Consider the following 18,626-nt stretch of genomic DNA (forward strand, 5'->3'; position numbering starts at 1 on the left):
ATTCCTCTCACACCATAAAATTTTGTACATTCGCTATGGGTCAAATTGAGCCTTCTGTGAAACAAAGCTGTGCTAAGGACAAAGAGGACAGCGTCTGAGCAAGTCTACCTAGCAAGAGGAATTTTGTTGCAGTGTGTAAAAAGTAGCTAATACTCTTGCTCAATGGAAGTAATGGCTTATTTTGGCTGCAATTAACCAACATAATTTTTAGTCATGCATAATATCTTAGACTGTATATATGAAGCACAACTCCCCTTGATCTCAGCTGCAGATGTCAGATCTTGGTAGTCCTCTGCATCTCCCTTCCCCAGGTCCCTGCCAAATCTCCTTGGCTGAGCTGTTCCCAGACCTCCTTTGCAGCACAGTGCCTTGACAGGTTGGCTTCCTTGCTTTTGTTTCCCCAGATTGTTTCTAGCCCTGTTCCTTCTTGTGTGGCAAGTTCCACAGTCTAAGTCAGCCCCAGCCCTGTTCCTAGTCTCATGGTCCCTATTCAAGAAGTCTGCCAACTCCCTAAGCCTGCAGGCACACATCAGTCTTTTCCTCTTCCTGCTCCAAACACTCTCTCTCCAGAACCTATGTCTCAATTAACTTTTTCCTTTCTGCCTTTGATGTAGCTTTCATCCCTTTTATATGTGAATCTGTATTTTTTTCTCCTTCATACTGTCTGGACATCAGTGAGGGCAATGGATATCCCTCAGAACAGAGACCAAATAGGTTCCTGCTCTCAGCTCTACTGTCCAGTCAGAATGTGGCATGGAGCATTCAGAAGAAACAGTCACAGAAAATGCCAGTCTTTGTCCAGGTCCCCTGCCTGCAGCATGATCAACTCTGCTGTGTCACTGGGATATATATAATCTTGTCAGGCATATCTATGCATACTCCTAAGAAAGAGTCTCCAGAGATCTTTAAAGTCAAAGAAAACACTACTGACGATGTGTAAACACGATTTTTCAGCATTATAATCTGCCTAAGTTTTTAGCAGGTTGGCAAAAGACATGTTCCTGGCCCAAAAGTCAATTCCTTCTCTGAAGTATAGAGTATTTTCATGAAGAGTCATCAGAACTTGTGGTGTGGATAATCCCCCCAAGCTTTTCCCCATGTTTCACTTAAAAACAGCAAACAAAAAAAAATCCCAGTCTACATGATTCACATGATCCCCCATCTAGCAATATTATAAGCAGTTGAAAGTGGAATAATGGCAACTTTGAGGCAACTAACAGGATGGTCTACCACCTCAGCATTTAACAACAATAACAGTTATAATAATAGCAACAACACAGCTGGGGAAGTCAGGATTTCACCTCAAAACTGCCACATACCATCTGTTATTACTAGAGAAAGACTATGTCATAAAAACATAGTAACTTTAAATCCCAGTCCTACAAATGATGAAGTATTCTGAAATTCTGCAGGAGCAAAGGGTACTCAAAGCATCAGTATGACTGCAAGTTCAGCACCCTGATACTGACTTGGAAATTCCCTTTGCTTGCTATTTTTAGACATTCAAAAATTGCTAAATCTGTTAGTAGAGTTTTTACTATGTTGTACATTGCTAGAATCTCCTGCTCTTCTGGTGGATATTACAAGCTGTATGCACAGCCATTTGCTAATAAGAATCGCTGGTTTTACACAAATAAGTAAATAAGTAAAAACACAGTTAGTAAGTAAGTATACACTTAAGCAAGTGTTTTCAGGGAGAACTAGATTTTTTACACTCTTTCTCTGCATTGTTGATTTGAAAATCTGAAAATAAAAATCTGCAGAGAATTTTTTCCTGTGTTTTCTGAAAGTCTTTTCTAATGGGAATCTACTGGTCTTTTCTTAAACTGAGCGAAATCAGTGATAAATCTCCCACTGATCTTGATCTAGGCTTTGGATCAGGATACAGGTTTCATGAATAGGGGACACCTCATTCAACCTTCAGATTTAATGCTTTGGCAGAAGTACCTGTTGAGAAGCTGTCTGCAGGAAAGAAGTTTTATGAGAATGCTAAAAGGTTGAGTGCGTGCCTGTGTGCTAAAATCAGGCTTACAGTATCTATCTCAAAGTGTAACTATAGAGATAGGCTGGTACACAAAACATCCTGCTGGAATATTTTAGGCTTTACAGTAGGTCCTTTAGAATGAAATGCTGGACATAAGCATTAAAAGTCAATAGGAAGCATTCAGATTCGAGATTATTGTGAGCTTTGCCTTTGTGGGTTTCCCAAAAATCTGCATTGCATGAAAATAAGAAGGAGAAGGGGGAAACAGCACAGAATAAGTAGGATGGAATGACTAAAGACATGCTCCAAAGGCCACTTGAGTCAATGGCTGTGTTTACAGGAGGATTTCATTCATATTCTGAATTTCCCATCCAGAATCTGCATAAAAGGCAAAGCGGTGATTGCAATACCAATTTGCAGAGAAGAGTCTACTCCGTGTAATCGCATTTTAGTACATATTGCATAAAGGGGACTTACAGTACTACTCTGTGGCAAGAAGTGTGTGGCAGCTTCTGTCCTCAGCCTAACCCTGCGACATACAGGGTCCTTCAGCTTGAATATTTCAAGGAAAGGATGAAACATGCATGTACACATAGACATACATATAAGCATTTTTACATAAACAGAAGAACCCCAGTCTGTATTTCTTTGTCTCCTATACTTCAGTTTTAGTGTCCTATCTGTTCTGTTCATTCCCATTTGTAATGTTTTGGAAACTAACAGTGCTGTGTGGTGCAGCAGAAGATCAACGACTGACCAGATCAGGACTATGCAGTATGAGATCCAAACACTGCCTTTAGACCTGTTAAAATTCAGTCCATGCTATTATACTTCCTTAGTAAACATTAAAAAAATAAAAGTACTAATCCTTCCACATGCATATAGACATATATGTTTAAGCATACATGTATGCACCCACATACACAGAGGAAAAGTGAGAGATTAAGGTCTGATTATCTTTTAAACAAATGCCCCTTTACATCTCTCTAGCACCATAAAGAGTCCTTAAAAAGGGAAGATACATAATTTACATTCATTTTAACCATCTTAGTACTGATGAGAAGTGTAAAAGGGCCTTAGAGTAAGAGAACCAGCCCAATGGTACCCACTGACACACTTCCTTTTCGTGTTTTACAGATATTTTAATTACAGATGAAATTCCTTAATTACAGGTTGCATTTTAAATAAAACATCATTACAAATATTACACTGTAGAGAAGCAATGGCTGGCATAGTGGAACAAGACCTTAGGGGTAGATTCTGATACAGCCAGACAGTGACAGACCCACAACAAACCATTGCTTCTTTCACAATAGGGCTCAGTGCATTTAATGCTAAAGTAATTTTCTCTGATTATAAAATCAGTAAAATCAGCGGAGCTAGTCTAACATTTTGTCCACAGTGCAGAGAAGTCCAGGCAGCTGAAGGAGCACCTTTTACCCATATACAATGCCTAGCTCAATAAAGCCCAATTGTGTTTTGGGGCTGCTAGTCTCAATTCAGAGAAGAAAGGAAAAATAATAGGTATTAAGATAAATCAAATAGCAATTCCATACTTGATTTTGGAGAAAGATTATATCCTTTGTATATATCCTATGCTTAGGAATCCTAACAGAAATGTACGGCTGCATCTTGTCAGACAAAAGGTCCATGTAGCCCAGCATCCTGTCCCCAACTGTGAGCTGGCTGCCTAGAGAGGAATGTAAAAGTGGAGCAAATGTATGCTGATGCTTTCTCAGAATGCTCCCCTAGTCCTGACCTTGTGGTTCAAGGACTTTCTGCACCAAAGTTTAACAGCTTTTGATTGATTTTCTTTCCATGAAGAGTCACTTTTGAGCATATGTATATTCTTAGCAACATTACCTCCTGCTCAAAGCTTCCTTACATCATAGGTGAAATGTCTATCTTTGTTTTGAACCTGCTACTTGTGATTTCCACTTCATGCCCCCTAGTTCTTTTACTGAGAGTGTGCTGGGTCTGTGTGTATGAAGGGAGTTTTTGGTAGCAGGGGAGGGGGCTACAGTGGTGGCTCCTGTGAGAAGATTCTCAAAGTTCCCCTGGCTCCAAGTTGGACTCACCTCTGCACCAAGGCCAAGACAATTATCGATGGTGGCTGTGCCTCTGTGATAACTTATTTAAGAAGGGGAACCTAGGAAGGGGAGGATGAGTTGTGAGGAGGAGTTGCAAGGAGGACACCTATGTGAACACTGAGGTCAGTGGGAGAAAGGAAGGAGTGGGGGGGAGGTGCACCAGTGCAGAGCCTCCTTGCAGCCTGTGGTGAGAGAGCAGGCCGCCCCTGCTGCCACCCATGGAGGTCACCAATGGAACAGATGTTGATGTGCAGGCCGTGGAGGACCCCACGCTGAAGCAGGTGGCTGTGCCCAACTCTGTGGGAAGAAGCCCCCGCTGTTGTAGTTCAGCACTGGGAGGACTGTAACACGTGGGAGGGACCCAGGTTGGAGCATCTTGGGAAGAGCTGCAGCCTGTGGGAAGGACTCATGTCAGAGAAAGTTTGTGGAGGACTGTCTCCTGTGAGAGGGATGCCACGCTGGAGCAGGGGAAGGATGTGAGGAGTCCTCCCGCTGAGAAGGAAGGAGCGGAGGGACTGACTGTAACCCCATTCCCTGCCCCCTGCACCGCTGGTGGGGAGGAGGTAGAGGAATCATGAACAAAACTGAGCCTGGGAAGATGGGAGGGGTAGGGGAAGGTGTTTTTTTAAAGATGTGGTAATGCTTCTCACTGTCCTACTCTGTTAAGTGGTGGTGGTGTTAGCGTTTGAATTAAATTGATGTGGGAGAAACGCAAGTTGGCATTGGCCTGTCGACCCTGCGCGGCTGTGGGAGAGAGGGGGGTTGGCATCGGCCTGTCAGCTCTGCGCAGCCCCTGAGAAGCAGCAAGGCTTTGATGAGAAACAGGCCTTAGGAGTAAGATACGAAACTGCTGAGTTGTGCCAAGGTGGCAGGGGAAGACAACGGACAGCTGCAACACTGAACTGTGGAAAAGTACTGAACTGTGAGAAGTTACTGCCGCGTGAACAGCGCGTGAACAAGAAGCTGATTGGTTTGCACAGCGCGTGTTAGAGTGGTCTTATGCGGATAGGAGCAAAAGTAGATAGCTGTCTAATTGCTGATTTGCCAATTATGAAGTAAGAGCTTTGGTGAGAGCGTAAGTATGTATTGTTGTAAGAAGAAAAAGGAAGAATAAAGAAAGAAGATGGCTCCTGACCTGCAGAAAGAAAAAAGAACACTCTGACTCGTTATTTTGGCTGCTACAAATTGATGTTCTTTTTCTTCCCCTAATGAGTCTGTCTTTTGCCCGTGACCATAATGGGGATCACCCCTCCCTATCCTTATCTCAATTCCTGAGCCTTCTGCTTTATTTTCTCCTCCCCATTCCTGTGGGGGAAGGGGTGAGTGAGAGGCTGTGTTGTGCTCAGTTGCCCTCTGGGCTCAAACCGTGATAGGAAGAACGACAGTGGTTCCCTGTTCACCTTACAAGATACTCTGCTTCTGAAGATTATCCTGCAATAGATCATGGGAATGTACTATATTTTAATAGGACACCTGTGACACTGTATGTTCTATAGCAGACAGAGTGAGAGCGGTCTTCATGATAATCCTATTCTTAGGGTCTCATAACTTCAAAGCTGAAACTTGGTTTTGTATTCTACAATAAAAAGGACATAGTCAATTTTAGAGAGGAGCCTACATCAAGGGTAACTAATAAAAACCAATGCTTTCTCCTAAGTGACTGCTCCTAAGCTATCTGAAGTTAGATTTTTTTCTGTATCTGATTGTTTTGATAGAAGGCTGTTAACTTTTTGGTGTCTCTTGGCAAGTTATGATTAATTTATTTTTGTATGTCTATCTCATTCTTTTCCAGTATCTTTTTTATTTATAAATGGAAGAATGAGTTACATTTCTTTTTCAGACACAAGCCATACCATATACCATATTGCGTTCTACTTGTCTTGAATAAGAAACAGGCTTGAACAGTTAGTCATTTCTAGTGTCTGTCAACTAGATACCAGTACAGTAAAATGAGCCATTTTAAACTTTCAGGACTGCCATTTTCAGCAGCAAGAACTTGCATTCACTGTGCACTGCTTCCCAGCAACTTGTCGTCTGGAATAAATCTGTTTATTAAGGATTTACAGAGCTCTGGAAAATGTAGCAACAAGTCTCTGACTGCATTCATGCTCTTCGAACCTACACAGCATACTGTGAATTCAGTATAATTTTAACCCGCATTCTTAAAGTGTGATGAAGGTGTGTTTTGTTCTGTTGTCTTTTTTTGATGTCTCACTCTCCTCTTCTCTTCCTATCCTATCTGTCTATTGTATCGTGATGTCTCTGGCGGTCAGACTCTTAGTGGTCTTTTATCACATTCAGTTTGCTTGACTGTCTAAAAGCCTCTCACTCTTGCAGAGGATTTTCTTTCTCCATGTGCTTTTGCTCTCATTGTGCACTCACCTTTTTCCTCTCTCTCTCTCTCTGATCCCTGCTTCAGTCTCTTGCAGTTAATGTTTATCTCCAGTTTCTCATCATTTCCTGCTCCTTTCAAAAGACAGTGGGATGGTCCAGTATCTCAGAAGCCATGCCTTGGACTAAAATATATCTATCCAATCTCTGAGTGCTGGTTAAAAAGTTAGGAATGGCATCTCCTGTGGTCATTTTATCCACAGACTAAATGGAAACACTACAAGCCTCAATGATGCTATTGACTGCCAGTTACCTCTTAATTGCTAATGTGCACATGATACTGGCTTTGTTTTATTGATTTTTGTATAAAGAATGTTGTATATTTTAGATTTTTTTTTTCTTGAAGAGAACATAAAATGTTATAGGTTCCTTTTTATTTCCTTTTAGACTACATAGACAAAATTGGTACTTGGTCTAGAAGTCTACAGAGACCACATTATACACAAGGAGTGTATAAATGTTTCAGTTAACAGTTTTTTACATTGGAATTATATGTACTAAGACATACACACACATAAGAACATCTGTATGTAAACATCCTTGATTTCAACCATTTTCAAATGAAAATTTGAAAATTTCATCTGAAAAGTTCTGATTGCAAATTTTATGCAGATACACATAAATGCTGTTGTGTTTTGTTAGGAGCAGTGCAGAAAAAAACTGTAGTCTCACAGTCTATGTGTACATTGAAGTATTAACTCATTCTGTAGTTTGCAGCATGGCAAAAACTCGTAGATCTAGATCTAGCAGTCTTGGCATTTTAATCTCTTCTTCATTATTTGTGCATTAGTATCTACTAGCCAAAATTGACATCACTGTATGCTGAACAAACACACAGCAAGAAACAACTCCTTCCCCTGGAAAGTTTTAGGTCTAAGGAATTAAGAGCCCATATCCTCATTTTCAGTTTGTGATGTTACCTTTGTTGGGGATTTTTAAAAGGCAAAGTAGGCAAAAAAAGCAACAGAATCCAGGGGAAAGGCAGGATTAATATGACAGTTTTACGGACAAGGAACTGAGTCACAAAGAGATTAAATCATTTTCACAGTGTGACTCCTGGAATCTGAGCACTGACCTCATCTCCTGAGTCCCTCTGCACTGGACTACCCACACCATCAACTCTCCAAGTCTTCGTGTAGCCTGTGCCTTGTATGAACCATCGTTTAAATCGTCAAGCCCTAAACATCCCACTTACATTCTCACTGTTAACATCTGCCTCACTGGGGCAGCCAAAGAGTTCCCGTCTCAGCAAATTCCCATCATATTCCAGGAATGTCAGGTAGAGGTTGCGGAAAAACTCCACGTGCTTGTTTTTCACTCGCAGCTTCTTTGGTGAGTTCCAGTGAATCACCTCAGAGGGAAAAAAAGAGAAAACACATCCTGCTGTTAGAATACAGATTTGCTTTATCTGTTCTTTCTATGTGTGTTCAGTTCACTGCCCTCTTAACAACAAAAAAAATCACCCCCAAAACTAAACAGACTCCTTTCTGTCTTTTTGTCACGAAGGCTTTGCCACGTCTTTCACAAGTAACTGAATACTCTACAGGTGATGTACTTTGAAACTCTTCCATAGGATTACCTGCACATTTGAGTTAGGGTGCTGCTCTAGTCCGTGATGCAGCACCTCACAAATGCTGCCACAGCTCTCATCATGGAGCTGACAGGTAATGGACTCTGTTGAAGAAGGTGGCAGGACGAGGGATGCAGGAATGTAGGTATTAAACATCAATCTCAGAAACACGACTGTTTCAGCTAATGAAATTGATTCACTGTTTCAGGCCAAGCAGACTCTTCTCTGGTTAGGTACTGAGAAGAAAAAGCTTGAAATTAATTCCTATACCCCTTTACACCCTTTAAAAAGGACTGAATTTAATCTGACTTCCTTTTTGCCATTGCTTCATTTAAACAAGACTGATCTCAATTGCATTACACAACACAGTGATGCAGTACAATGCTTCACCCTTTGAATTCCAATTTCTAGGAGGTATTTAGCCTCTGCTAATGGGAGGTGACTCTCACAGTGGCCTAGATTTAACTCTAATGCTGACATAAAGGGCCTGATTCTCATTTACATCAAGGCAACTTTGCACTGCTGCCAGTGTGAATGAGAATGGGGCCCTAAGGAAAAACTAAGAGGGAGACAAAAGTGGCTTGCAGGAAATGATTTCATTTTATAGAGGCTATATTTTAGGCATAAGTAAAAACACCACATGCTTTGTATTCAGTTTTATTCCTGTGACTTTTCAAGAGATTAAAAAGAAAAAGTCTCTCTTGAGAGTATTTCCAAGCTAGGAGTTCTGGAGGTTTTCTGAATCCATTAAGTTAATTGTGTGAAGGCACCGTGTCACTCACAGTCACAGAGCTGCAATGCCAGCTGCCAAGCTGATTGCGTGGTAAGCTTTGCTCTGAACATTGCATTTGTGGGAGGGAACGCACAGCGCTGAAGTGCAGCACATAGAACAGAAGCAGCCCAGAGCAGATGAATGCAGTTCCCTTGGTGTCGGCAACACAACTCCACAGGAACAGGGAGCCCTCTGAAATCACACTGTCTGTTGCTGAATGAGTGGACTAGAAGAAGAAAGAGCAGGACGTAGCCTGAATTCTTTCTGTGCTAACTTCAGCAAACAAGATAGCCTCTCCTCTGAGTATTTATACTGCCATAAAAGCTATGGCACTCTTTTCTATATACCCAGCACCAATGAAAATATCTTCTGACAGGGAAAGCTTTATCCCTTCCTGGGATTTCACTGCTGAGGCTACTTAGGATGTCAGAAAGCCATACATGCAGTTACAGAAAAGGCAAAAAAGATAATTTCAGAAATTGACAAAACACTTTTTCCAGTTAAAGGAACACTTTAAATCAAGATCATGGTGTATCTACACACTGTATAAATCCAGGAAATTATTTGGACAAAAGTACTCAGTGTAGATATTTTTCCCAGGTAATGCTGATTCTTCGCTGGTTTTACATTTGTCCATATGTTCGGAAGTGTAGCTTAATGGTGCAATAACATGTTGCTGCAACGTGTGCTGAAAATACAGAACACCACAGAAACAAAAGGAGCTTTATGTAGGTTAGGATATAAACTTAAGATGACAGATTTCCTTCACTGAGAAAAGGATCTTCAAAATCTCCTTTCTCTGAAAAGAATCGACATATTTCATCCATTGCATTTAACTGCAGCAAAAAGCATTAAATGCATGCAAAAAAAATCTCAACAATTGAATCCTACCTCAGGGAAACAAGCAAACGTAATGGAAGCATTGGGCCGAAGGAACCGAAAAGGCTGCTTAACAGTTTTACAGGGTACTAGTATGCATTTTTACAAGCAGACATAGAAGTGAAACTGCTGGTAACTTGCACTTATTTAAGAGTGGATCAAATGGGACAAAAAATACTTGCTAAGACAAATCTGTGTGTTCTCCATGCTACTCCTACACTTCATGTGAGTTTCCTTTTGCATGTCTTCACAAGCACCCTATCCTCCTGCTGAGCACTCTGACCACTCACCCTGGGGACCATGAGCACAGAAATGGCTAATGATGATAACCTCACTGTTATGGGACAGGCTCCCTGGTGCTGCAGGAATTTCCCATCAACATACACTATGTCACATCACAACCAAGTACTGGTGTTGATGTCTCTACCCAGTTGTGTGGGGGATGTTGTCAAAGCCAGACAACTGCAATTGTCAGCATAGAGGCTCTTTGCTGTCATGCTTCAAAATCTGTTTTGTTTGTAAAAGCTGATAAGTGTCAAGGGCCCAGCTGGTGGATCAGATCTGATCAGATCTGAAATGTGTCAGGATGCTGCATGTTTACAGATGTCAGCGGAGCCTGGAGTGAACTGAAGAAAGCTGAATGAAGCTGATGACTATCTAGAAAAACTGATTTTTTTAATCAAGAAAAACAGCACACATGCTAAAGATGATGTGCTAAAGTCATCAAGGAACTATGCAACCATCTGGATGACCTGAGGTAGGAAAACCACAAAACAGGTCTAGCAAAAAAGCAGGCTGCTTTTCAAACGTAACTTGATTAGATAAATACTATGTGATATGTGAAAGCATAAAAAACAACAGAAGGTCTCAAAAAGCAACAAGACTGTTAACAATTGACATACAACACTACATCCAAAGACCATATTCTTATTTTGTTGTCAGCCCACAAATTCACCTTCATTTGTGACTGTAGCTGTCTGATTTGGTCTATTTCACCATCAGCTACAGCAGAAGTTGTACAGGCCAAGACATCCTTGCATAGCCTGTCACGGGCATCAGTGAGGTACACAATAAAGACAATGGGCTGCACAGGTAAAGCTATGGCCATTATGTTAGAAACTTTATTGTGAGCCACAGTGAATTGATTGGAGAAAAAAAAAAATCACTTGCAAAGAGACTACAGGGAAATCAGAAGAAAAAAAAGTCGAACTTAGAATCCACTTTATTTGCAGAACGAGCAAGTGTTAACATTAAAAAGAGAAAGTGAATCTAGAAACTAAAAATCTCATTACTATAACATCCCCTTTCCAAGACTGAATAGCACCATAATACTGTGTTTATTTCTTCTTCTATTTTCCCTCCTGATTTCTAAACTATTCCAAAGCTGTTGGCTTACAGAGGAAACTGCAGCCAGAAAACACAAAATTCCAGCGCCATTATCTGGGTGGACATCTTAGGAATAGCACTAGCCTTCAGGCCATCTCATGGATCCTTCCCACTCTTGATCAAGGCCTCCGAAGAACTAAGAAAAATATGCTCCTTAATCTTCATTTAGCAATTTAAGTACTGAAAGATCAGAACTTAAAATTCCACATCTATTTAACACTTGGTTAGTTGTCATTAAGAAACTTGGTGCTATCTACATTTCTGTTAATACCATCCTAGTTAATCAGCAGCCATTACCACTCACTGATTACACTCAGCCAGACTCCTGGAATACTTCCATACACTTGTGACCTAGTGAAACAGGCTAACTGCACCAATAGTTCCCATTTATTCACCAGGTTCTGACCCAAAGCACTCAAATGATGACACAGTTGAAGCCTTGTAGTCTGGCAATGATATCTGAGAGGGAAGGTAACAGAGGATGTTACATGCTGCTGAAGTATAGGAGAGGCGTCTAAGGTCAGTTATCTGCATGGAAATACACTGAAAACAAAAATCCCAGCAAACCTCCTTAGGTTACCAGCTGCATTGTTGCCTCTGGGGAGATCAAATATTTCAAATCTGATGTTCAAACCACTAAATGATAAGCTTCAACACAACATTATTTCTATAGGTACCTTTATCCATTTTTCCCCTGAAGCATCTTCTCTCAAAGAAGCATTTCGCCAGATGTTTCCTTAACCACAATCTCTTCCATTTTTACCCAAAGACACATCTTGATAATTTCTCACTCTGCTTCAGCCCTTATGAAATCAGAAAATACAGGATATCCTGTATACCTATATACCTACTTTCCAGGCTGAAGCTTACTAAAAAGTAAGAATAAATTAACCTTAATTTTAGCCTAAAGAAGTTTAATTTTGCAAAGCACCAAATAGATTTTCTTAATTAAGCCCATAAGCACTTCACAATTTAGGTAAATACATAAAAAGGGTATTTTGTAGATGGGGAGCTTTCCTGCTTAAAAGCTAGACTCCTTGTTTAAGCAACCAGACAGAACCCACTGAAATCAACAGAGGCAGCGAATCTGCACAGTAAAGCCACCCATACATGCCACTTTAATGACATCTCAATAGCCTTTTTTTCAGGCACATATTATTGAAAAGTTTAACTATGCCCAAAGTCACACTGTAAACAAGCACCACATGTGTAACATGACTCAATTAGAGATGTCTGGAAACTTTATTTTTAAACTGCGTTTTATCAGAAATGAATAGTTTAATAAAAGAACCAATTTCCTTAGAAAGGATCAAATACTTCACAAAAATATCATCAGGGAGGTTTCAGAGTGATATTTCTGAACTACATAAGTGGAAGTGACTCACGTTGGAGTAGACAGCAATCCAGAGGTCCGGGCACTGCTTTTGGATGTGGGATTCAAATCCCTGCCCTGCATGATTTGGTGCCCATGGTCCCAGGGATTACTTCACTCCCCAGCTCACTGCCTATGCCGTATGGCAGTAAGCTGACAGACTGTGCCTGTCTTGTACTTTCCAAGTTCTCAACTTTCCTTAAAAGGATCTGCAGTTCTCCCTTAGCTCCTGTACCAATGTTTAACAACAGGTCTCCTGCCTGCAAAAGTACCCCTAAAACCAAGTCTATTATACCTCAGTACTCCCTTTTTGGCAGAGCAGAAGCACCTTACTGACTCAATGGAGGGGAATGTTTAACCCTCTTAAGACCTCAGTGTAGCTCTTCCTTGGTTGGCATTAAAAGGTACAAGGTGGCAGAATGCCAGAACTGCTGAGGTGCTTAGACAGCATGGGGTGGCTCAAGGACTGGGATAGAAAGAGGTGCAGTAGGTCATATTCGAAGAAGATCTGAAATTATGTATTTGGTTTATGGACAAGAAGCTGTTTAAACTTTTGTAAGCAATTTCACAAAATTGTCCTGGTGTGGAGGATGCTCCCAGGCAGGACACAGTGAATCACATAACACAATTTCAGAATGGGGAATTTATGAGGTTTATTATTTATCTACCTACCTGCTAATTTAGTATGAGCTACGTTCAAAACCAGTTTGAAAAGCCATCAACAGGTTTTAAAGCATCTTCCTATTTTGGGGTGGGGCAGTAAATTCTAATAATTTGATACATTCCCATTGAAGAGTCCAGCACCTGATTTTTGTGATTGTGAATTACCAGATGCTCTGTGTGTAAACAGCATCTGTATCCTTGACAACCAGACTTCTTTTCATGACTGACTCATTCAATGAGGTCATGATTCATTGTCAGAGGCATCACAATTCATTACCTTCTTTCATAGGATTTTTCTTGCCATTTGGTTTGTTCCAACTCATAGTAATTGAGATTTTCTAACAGACAGGAACAAACTATTAACCAAAAAGGAAAGCAAACACAGGACCCAACCCAGCAAAAGTAATGCATAAATGAACTTCAGTTCCAGGCAGATCCCCACAGGCTCATCCCCACCATGTCCAGCAAAGTATGGTCCTACAGCAGACATACTTGTCCACTGACAATGTGGACCATGTGAGGAGCTGAGATGAGCAAGATAGACAGTGGATGCCTACACAGAGTGACTCTGAGCACTTCCACTTCTTTTGGCCAGTCTTCAATAACAACTCCTGAGTGTTTCTCTAGGATATAACAAATGCCATGAAAAAATAAACACCTCTGGCCTTTAGACACTGCATTTGGCTCACTTGGCTAAAAGAATTAAAGGGCATCTGCTTCATTGTAGCCTACTCTTTGTTTTCTATTAAAATTGTTAATTTCAAGACAGTCTTGACTGATGCAAATCATCCTTAATACAGGTGCCCTTGGGTGGGGAAAGGAATATTTCTGTAAATGTAATTGTTTATGTAAGTTTTGGTTCCATACACCACGGACAGCAGAACAAAGCCCACAGAGTTCAGTCTAGTTGTGTGCAGTGTGGCCTCTTGTGCTATATAGCACGACACAGGAGGTAAGAAAGCACTTAGATGAATAAAAATATTAAAGTAGTCTTATTTTGATGTTGCTTTAGATGGATATAAAATTAGTGGTCACTAACAATGCAGAACTTGGTTATAAATATTTCTATTTTTCTTACACCTTTTCTGAAAGATCCCCATATGCAAGTCCTTCAAAATTTGTATACACTGCTCAGCTGCAGCAAGGAAGTAGAGTTCAGCAATAGTCAAACATCTGACCTTCTCTAACATAAGACAGTAGAAAAAAAATCAGTAAAATGGATAGAGATGCAACTTAATGAGGACTATAAAGAGAAAAAAGTGATTACAGTCCTCTTCAGGCACTGTGAAATATTGAAGTGCTCCACAGGCTTGCAAAAAGTATGCTGGTCATCCTATGTTTGCATGAATGTGAACAGAACAGCAAAGAAGTGTGTATACATATATGTACACACCCCCCTGCCCCCCCCCCCCCCCCCCCCCCCCCCAAAGCAGTCAGCCCTGGGAATCTAAGTTTATTTGATACAATGTTGTGTGTAAGAGATGACAAATCCTCAAGTCCCATGGACTTTGAGGTCAGATGGAATTAAATCAGTGTCTTTTCAGTCTGACATGAGGAATGCAGTCTGATATGACTGAGGAATACTTAACTGGGCCAGCTTTACCTTCGAATTTAAATCTCTCCCTGCATCTCCTCCTTTCCTATGCTATCCTTCTTAATCCTCCGGTACAAACTTCACAATCTGTTTTTCTCTCCCTCTTACCCTGGAGGTTTCTTTTACCTTGTTTCTTATTACAGTTTTACCATGAAATAGAGGACATGCCAAATATGTTGTGTCATACCATTTATATTAAATGCCACGGAACTGACTAACTTTGGTGATTTTAAGAGTATATTTTTAACTTGGGCTAATGACATTTTTTGCTTTTTTGAGAGGACCACACACCAAACCAGCCGGTTTCTTTTCAGAAGTAGAATTTTGCTTATTTTCATAATGCAAATTCACAACTTGAATTGGTTTATTCTTTTTTTTTTTTTTTTAATTGTATGAAGAATTTTAAACAGTGCTGCCTGAGGGCCAGTTCTTTAACTGCTGAATATGGGAAGAGCTTTATTGAAATCAGGGGGCTTATGTGCACTAGATAAGGCTCTGTCCTGTCTTTCAAAGCAAAGAATTTCAGCCCCGATTCAGTATTTAGGGGATAATTTTAGCAGTGTGAATAAGTCCAGTTCAGATGAAGAAATTGCTTAGGTGTCTGCACACCTTGTTGAGTTAAATACCTCAGACTAGAAAGCCAGTGGAGGATATTACGCATCTTAGACTCATTGCCTATGCTGTAATGGAACTGACAGTGTGATACAATATATGGTAATAAAGAACCAAGCCTAAGTTATACTTGTAAACATAGATTTGTTAACCGATAATGAAGAACAGATTATTTTTAAGATACTTCTATTAAATGCTTACTTGTAGGTGTTACATATGAGCTAGATGTCCCACACCTGAAGCAGATTAGTCCATACAGTCACTGGAGCCTAAAGAGTGATTGCCTGATTAGTTGTCAGATGTCTACTCTGAGGTAAGCTTAACCAGTCTCCAAAACCACTCATGGGGATCACAGTTCCTGCCTAAATACAGATGTATAGCAACACCGAAAGCACCTTAGGGTTATCCTGCCTGTCCACCAGATGCCTTGTCAAAAGGGTATCATCTCCTGTATAGGTCTGTGTTTTATCTGCCAGTCCCATATGGATATCTGAGAGTATCTATGGTGACTCAAACTGTGTTTAGGCAATTGAACCAAGCCCTCAATCCTCAGTTATTAGCTTCAATATCTTTTTCTCATGTAAATGTATGTGTCTTAACCTTGTGCTGAATCCAATCTGACTGCCTCAGTGTATACGAATTAATGTCAGCCTTTAATTCACAGAAAAATACTGTGGTATCTCCTAGGTAGGAGGTGTATTTTTCTAAAATTAATCTTTCAGAAAACATTTTCCCTGCTACTGCATCTCTCCTTTTGTTTCAGGTCTTGCAATTGCTGTCATACATGATTCTCAACACAAGCACAGAACTAAAATCTCTATCAGCACTTTGTTACAAGGCAGAAAACCGTGATGCTTTTAAGTCCCTGCATTGATCCTGCCCTACAAACATCTACCATAAAACATTTAGTGATCAGTGTACAAACCAGTATACTGATCTAACTTTAAAAGCTGTCTTCTGTGGACTAAACCTGAGTAGTTGGTTGTGAATACTTTATGTATGAAATTCAAGCAATACTGGCCATCTGTGACAGGTCAGCTAACCCATGTAGTAGATCCTCTGTCTTTTGGGAAGTGGAGCTTTTGAAATCAGTGTGTCAAGGGTAATTGATTTTTTATATTCATCCAGTATCTGGTGTTCACATTGATCACTCATGGTGTTACTCTACAAATTTTTACAAGGGACAATTTGGTTAGATTTAGGAAATATATTGCACCATGAGGGTGGACAAACTCCTGAACAGGGGGCCAGGGAGGTTGTGGAATCTCAGTCTTTGGAGACTTGACACTCAACTGTACAAGGCACTGAGCAACTTGATCTAAGTTGGTCCTGCTTTGAGTGGGGTTTGGATGGTCTCCAGAGGTCCCCTGCAACCTCTTCTATGGTTCTGTGTTTTGTTTCGTTTTTTTGTTTTTTTTTTTTTTCTTTAAATCTCTTTTACTAAAGCATTTTCAAAACATAAATTAAGTATATGAACCTTGACTGAATTTTAAAATGAATCACCAAAAATGGCATAATATGTACTGTGTTCTGATGCCATTAGTCTGCTCTGATGGAATCTACTGTTGTTTAGCCAGCCAGTCTTATTCTGTGACTGGTAGAAGCTCAATCAGCTTCAATTCTGAACTTTCTGCACGCTACATTTGAGTCTGGCCTTTCTAAATGACCACAGCACAACTGATGTTAATTTACCCATACCTGTTCAAATCCATCCTGCTTTTATATTCTACTTGACAACAGTGACAAATGTGCTATTAAACTGATATTACAGCTTCCTTTTATTAAATTAATAGGTTTCTACTCAGCCTTTTTTTTCCAGGAGCAAATTTTGGAAAAATGAGTGGCAGTGTGGCTGGGTTAAGTGTACACAAAGACTAAATGTGTGCAAGATATTTAAATTTTGGCTAATGTATTTCCAGATAGGGTCCACCCAACGCTCTTTGTGAATTTCACTCTATTAAATGATGTTGACTAAAGAGTTTCAAACTTGTCTGGTACAAAAAAAAAAGAAAAAAAAGAAGGTTTTCTAGTCTTTGGCTAGGAAGGGCTAAGAACTGGGACAGCAATAGGAACTCAGCAGTAAGCTGCAGTGGCATAGGTGACAGGTACAGAATGTAAGAAGGTGAAGCACTTCTCTAACACCTTGTCAAATCTCAAAGCAGCATCCATCTTTCACTTTTCTAGCAGTCAAAATGCACAAAGCCAAAGTCATATTTGCTTCCCCTGCTTGAGTGTCCTCATAAACTGTATGTGCTGGTTTCCCCCTACTTAAGGGACTTCATCTTTCTGTCACAGCGGAGTCCTGCATTCTCTGTCCCAAAGGATACTACCCATCCAACCTCCTGTGAAACATACCTTCAGGTCAGACACATCTCTGTAGCACTGTTCAGAACGGGTATGATCAGATAGCTGCACGTTCCAGAAACATGGAAGCTGGTAGACAAGGAAGGGATTTTGTTTGATGACTGCATTGAAGATATCCTAGCAGACAAAACCAGAGAAACAGTTGGGTATGTTTTTTCTACAGTGAGGTAGTCTCAACCCCTTCCTGAGCTGACTGTCCTCCCCATCACAAGTAGAAATGCAAATGGTTATGCAAGCTGAACACTGCAAATCTTGCTTTGTTATTCTGTTACCATAGAGGGTGCTATCAATCTAAGGGGTGATGTCTAGATCTGAACAAGAGGAACAGGCTCTCTTAACACACAGAGCTCATGGACTCTAGCAAAGTTTTCAAAACACTTATCTTGTACTGCTGGCAAGAGATGTGGTTCCTATCCTAGTTGCCAGGGAGAGAAATATGCAGTAAATGATAAACTGCCTGCTGTTAGCAAGTACTGCATTACTTTTCAATAAAGGGTATGAAAGTAATCCTGGCAGTTGCACTGCTTGAAGGTGAATTACTGTGTGGTAATTACTACTAAGCTAGCACTTTATTGTTGCAACAAGTAGTCTAGGTATTTCATGGAAAGGACATGTAGGACAGATCTACGGAACAGCCTACACCATGAGAGACAGAACGTGTTCTGCATCTATGCAGCCATCCAGTTGGAGTAGTAAGTTACAGGGACAGTCTTGTGGTTAAGGTATCGGGGTAGGACATAAGTAACCTTAGTCCACTCCACAAAATTCTGCCCCATGCAGGTATTAGACAGCAACTCAGGACCTGATTGAAAACAGTGAAGTTAGAAGAATCATTCTAATGAACATCAGTAGCTTTTGGATCAACCTGCAACAATACTGTACACAAGTGCACATCTCTATGTGCACAGTAAGCAGCATGCTTCCTTAGTGGTGACTGATCATAAGCCAG

At 40.5% G+C, this 18,626-nt stretch overlaps 1 protein-coding gene across 6 annotated transcripts in view; it reads right to left on the reverse strand.

Annotated features, from left to right (window-relative positions):
• The window catches only part of LARGE1 (LARGE xylosyl- and glucuronyltransferase 1), a 354,153-nt gene that overhangs the window by 44,305 nt on the left and 291,222 nt on the right, over positions 1 to 18,626 (reverse strand). For all 6 annotated transcript variants that reach the window (XM_074826502.1, XM_074826498.1, XM_074826500.1 and 3 more), the window contains 2 exons: positions 17,669 to 17,794; positions 7,661 to 7,816 (listed from right to left, as the gene is read on the reverse strand). In XM_074826502.1, the coding sequence (XP_074682603.1) occupies positions 7,661 to 7,816; positions 17,669 to 17,794 (282 nt within the window). The remainder of the gene's footprint in view (positions 1 to 7,660; positions 7,817 to 17,668; positions 17,795 to 18,626) is intronic.

Source organism: Strix aluco, chromosome 5, assembly GCF_031877795.1.
Source record: "Strix aluco isolate bStrAlu1 chromosome 5, bStrAlu1.hap1, whole genome shotgun sequence".
Classification (NCBI taxonomy): Eukaryota; Metazoa; Chordata; class Aves; order Strigiformes; family Strigidae; genus Strix; species Strix aluco.